General features: G+C 39.0%; 1 protein-coding gene across 1 annotated transcript; it reads left to right on the forward strand.

Annotated features, from left to right (window-relative positions):
• On the forward strand, positions 1-5,279 carry LOC128244172 (adhesion G protein-coupled receptor E2-like). The gene is made up of 7 exons (XM_052962190.1): positions 1-58; positions 323-429; positions 1,423-1,537; positions 1,817-1,981; positions 3,141-3,263; positions 3,665-3,790; positions 5,188-5,279. The coding sequence occupies exons 1-7, from the start codon at positions 1-3 to the stop codon at positions 5,277-5,279; spliced, it is 786 nt and encodes a 261-aa protein (XP_052818150.1).

Consider the following 5,279-nt stretch of genomic DNA (forward strand, 5'->3'; position numbering starts at 1 on the left):
ATGGGAGCACGTTTATTGCCCGCGGTCGTATTAGTGTTGGAATTACTACAGTATGCAGGTGAGTATTGTCTTATATAATAATTATTAGAAATTTTGTTGGGAGAATACATTTATGATACTAACGCAAATCATATATTCACTTTTTTAAATTGTTGAACGTTTTGGCTGATACGTCGTCAAAACTATAAATTCGAACGTGACATGGTGATTGTGTCTCTCAAAAGAGGTAAGTGGTGTGATCCCCGATACTGATGAACCATTTTGTACGCCAGTACAGGTTTTGACTGTAGAACTTTAATAAAGAGAAATATTCACTCAACAGACGGTCTGACGTGCTACATGTGTCCACCAACCCGGGGAGAGACAGCGGAGGAGGCCAACATTGAGTGCCTCGCCCTTGGACAGGAAATGTCGTGCGCGCAGGATCAGGTTATACTTATCTCACTTTGTGTTTCTAATATAAGTTTCCATATCGATAACTATACTCGCCGTTTGTTTCGAAGCAGGAACAACGGGCACCAGCGCTACATGACAGTACATGTGTCCGTCTCTTGCCTTATAGATTTCGGTCGGATCACCTTTAAGGACGGTATACATTGTACGTACGTGTCTAGCAATGTCCTTACATCAATACAGAACAGGCATGGACGATGAAGGGCTTTTTTATGACGTGGGCTTGTGGGTATTTTAATAATCACATCATTTAGGTAGCCGAAATAATAATAAGCTTGTTATTTTATTGAGCCATTGATAATAATGCTAAAGTCTTATGCCTGCTGTGACCCGATATAATTTTTGAATCCTTTCAAACGGAATTGCTTAATATGTATACTACATGACCGAATAACGGAAAATTTGTTGATTTCAGTGTAAGATCGTATTTTATTTCACTCGAGGTCACAGAAAAATAATATTTTCACTCGTGAAAATATATTTTTTTGTGACCACTCGTGAAATAAAATACGATCTTACACTGAATTCAACAAATATTCTCTGTATCATTCACCAATATTTTTCATTCTTTAACCGATATGCATGAAATAAAAAGTTATTGCAGTTTATATTATTGTTATCTTTAATAAATGAAAAGGGCATATTTTTAATCTTTTTTTCAAGGCCTTCAATAGCGTCTTTGTGAAAAGGAATTCGGTATAATTTTACAGATTCTTTCTAAATGTATAAAATTCTTCCAAATACATGTACCACCAAAATAACACCGGTTCATCAGGCATGCAAGGTTCACATAATTGTACGTTGGTTATCAGAAGTACATTTTTACCTTAAAGTCGTAGGATAGAAGCCATAGAAGCTCTCCAGGTTAGCTTAGCATTATATGTCAGGTACATTCTGACATTCCCCTTTACGTGGGCGATATCATTACCGTTTTCATAGAATATATATGTCTCCTTCTGCTGCACGCAGGACCGATGCTATAGCCGATTCGAGAGCTCCCGGGGGATGGTGGAGAAGGGATGCAGCCGCAGCACCCTCTGTATCGGGACGACTTCATGTTGCGAAAGGTCCTTCTGTAACGCAGGTAGTCGCGACTGTCATCTCTATTTGTTTCACGTTATGTGCATAAAGAACGCTGTCCAGAGCAACATAGGTAGCGTCTTAAGTCGACCGAACTGTTTTACTTACAGTATATTTACATATTATGTCCCGAGAAGTGAATACTATCATTATCTACATACATGTACATTCCGCAAAGCTCTTCGTGGCCATATTGGGCAACATTGCTTACATCATCATTTTCCCTAATGAATATGATTCTGTATACGTCGTAATTTATAACGGTTCGCTATATAAACGTCAGATCCAAAGACGTCACAGACCGGGTATGGACGTCCGTGCGATGACGTCGACGACTGTATTCAGGGAGGAGCGGAAATGACGTGTGCGCGCGATGTGCCTAGCGACTCAACAGAGTTTTGCTTATGTGCAGACGACAGTTTTCAAAGAGGGTCCACGTGCAAGAGAAGTAGGTTTTGATACGCTTATTGAAGTTAGATTTAGAGGATATGTTATAGTAAGCAAAGTTGAAAAAATGTATGCAATTTATTCAAAGCCTAAAAACACAAGGACACTAAGAGAATGATTCATATGGGATATTATGATAGGACGCTTTTCTGGTGACCTGTATCACGTCGAGTTCGGTGTGTAAACATGTATCCGCCGAGACCGCACTCACCGAACGAGACGTGATGCAGGTCACCAGAAAAGCGTTTTATCGTAATATTCCATTATTATATACCTGCCTATTTAATTATTCCTTTTTATTTTTCGGTTTTAATTTGATTTAAATTGACCTCCATCTGTCAAATGCGCGTATGAATTCGAATGCGTTATGTAGTTTTGTGTAATGAAGTCAAGGGAGGCTACCGTACAGCGAAACGAAGTCAGAAGTTACATAATTCACTTTATTGAGCAAAATAAGAACAAAATATTTTGTTTCAGCAAAATTAACAAATTGCTAATACGAAAACAATTATTAATTGTCACAGCACAAAAACAACAACAGAACAACATAAAGGCGGTACTTATTTTACGAGTATACACTTATCGCCATTGCCTGTAGACCGGTAACGCGGACATTTTAAACAAAGTAAATATTCGTGGGATTTTTTGACGATCATAATATGCAGAATGGATGGAAGTTCGTGAGTCAATCGCTATTTCTATCGATGACGTGAATTCGCCTACTTCTTTGTATTGGCGAGCTCCTCTTATTTATTATAATAAACATTGATAATGCAAATGAAGTTCGAAATGGCAAACAACTTCACCGAAGCATGTGTGAAGTAGCTGTCTAGATAGATTGGAAGTGTTCTCTTCGTGCTTATCCTCATGTTTCTTTGAAGAACTTGAGAACCATGTTCCTGAATATTAACATGCTTCTGAAGATTGAGTAAAGTTAGTTAATTTAATGTTTTTAAAAGTTGAGAGGTTTTACCAGCTTTCTTGGTCATGCTATTTTTAGCAACGCGGAAGTAGTTCCGAGATTACAAACGGTACTCGCATGATACGGAATCAGAAAACATGTATCATGAAACGGATTTTTCAATACGGCGTGCTGTATTTTCACTGTTGGATATGGAAAAGGAATTTGATAGGCATGTAATAAATTATTTTACTTACAGAAAGTATTCCCCAAGGTGCGTGTGTGGATACGTACCAGTGCATTGACGCCAACAGCACGTGCGTAAGAGAACGTTGCACGTGTACGTACGGGCTTTTCGCTAACGGATCCGTCTGTGATCCACGTAAGTCGCCGTTTTGTTATACAGTGAAGTTTTGTCTAAGGGAAATAAGCCAAGTAAAGCAATTTGTACACTTATTTTCAAGGGTAGTCTAACTTGAAATACTAAGATGTTGATTAAGAAGGGCGGAGTGAGTAGATAATAATTTGATTCATAGACTTTAAAAACATGCACTATACATGACAGAATTAAAAGAAAATGCAAGTTCTAATAAAGTACGATAAAGAGTTCCTGGGGAATAGAACGTATATGGTGCGTGACCTCTAAACAGTATTGCTCTGACCGAAGGTGAAACCACTTTGTACTTAATTCGGGTATCCGCTGGTAGGAATGGTCTCGTCATTCATATCACTATTTTGAACAACTCTATCTCCACCTCTGACCGTGACGTTAAAAACTTACAGAAACGGGACTGGGCGGATCGTGCACGGTGGAATGGGAGTGCCGTGGCCGCCACACGTCATGCACGGCGGGAACATGCACGTGTCAGTTTGGCTTCTTGCATGTCAACGGCACGGACAATTGCTCGGGTGAGTGTATAGTTATATCGTATTAGCCAATATTACGGGGCACATGTAAAAGCCAGGCCCCGCCCCAAATACCCACATTGTATATGCAGCATATGATTTATCAATTATCTGTTTTAGAAAGAGAAAGTAAAGTTGTTGTCGGCCTCATTGTTGGTGCCCTTGTTGTCGGACTCATCGTTGGCGTCGATGTTGTCGGCCTCATCGTTGGCGTCGATGTTGTCGGCCTCATCCTTGCGTCGAAGTTGTCGGCATCATCGTTGACGTCGTTGTTGTCAGCATCATTAATTGGCGATTAATGTTCCCATATGTGACCTTTAAAACCATACATATAGACATAATCTGAATCCCCAACTACTGACTGGTTTGCAGTTGAACATTCGCGAATAATCGACTGGAAGTGGTCGAATATCTGACTGGCGAATATATACGAATACAAGTAAATTACAACAGTGTTCGTCGCAAAGATGCATATGTGTACACGCATAAAGAAACATTTGGCGATTAATTTTCCCATATGTGACCTTTAAAACCATATATATATATAGACATAATCTGAATCCGCAACTGCTGACTGGTTAGTAGTTGAACATTCGCGAATAATCGACTGGAAATTGACGAATATCCGACTGGCGAATATATACGAATAAAAGTAAATTAAAACAGTGTTTTTTCGCAAAGATACATGTGTGTACACGCAAAAAGAAACATTTGGTGATTAATTTTCCCATATGTGACCTTTAAAACCATACATAAAGACATAATCTGAATCCGCAACTGCTGACTGGTTAGTAGTTGAACATTCGCGAATAATCGACTGGAAATTGACGAATATCCGACTGGCGAATATATACGAATAAAAGTAAATTAAAACAGTGTTTTTCGCAAAGATACATGTGTGTACACGCAAAAAGAAACATTTGGTGATTAATTTTCCCATATGTGACCTTTAAAACCATACATATAGACATAATCTGAATCCGCAACTGCTGACTGGTTAGTAGTTGAACATTCGCGAATAATCGACTGGAAATTGACGAATATCCGACTGGCGAATATACGAATAAAAGTAAATTTAAACAGTGTTTGTCGAATCCCCAAATGGCAACTAGCAGGTGGTTGAATATTCGAATCCCCAACTGGCAACCAGCAGGTAGTTAAATATTCGAATCCCCAACTGGCAACTGGTAAGTAGTTGAATATTCGAGTCCCCAACTACCAACTACCTTCCAACTTTACCGTCATGTCAGAAGGTAATTTAGGAATTACTGAATCATTGGACCTTACCGCCAGAATTTTAACATAACAATGTTACCCACGACATTTTTTTTGCACAATCATTTCACTCGTTCCTAGTTTTCTTCATTACGGCCAATTATTTCTAATATTCTTCATTGCAGGCACTAAAGGTTTAGTTCTGGCCCAAGACACCGGTCTAATGGTGACACTAGCTGTTGTGAGCGTGATGTTAGCTTCCTTTCTGCACCAATGA

The sequence above is a fragment of the Mya arenaria genome, chromosome 8 (genome assembly GCF_026914265.1).
Source record: "Mya arenaria isolate MELC-2E11 chromosome 8, ASM2691426v1".
In the NCBI taxonomy this organism is placed as follows: domain Eukaryota; kingdom Metazoa; phylum Mollusca; class Bivalvia; order Myida; family Myidae; genus Mya; species Mya arenaria.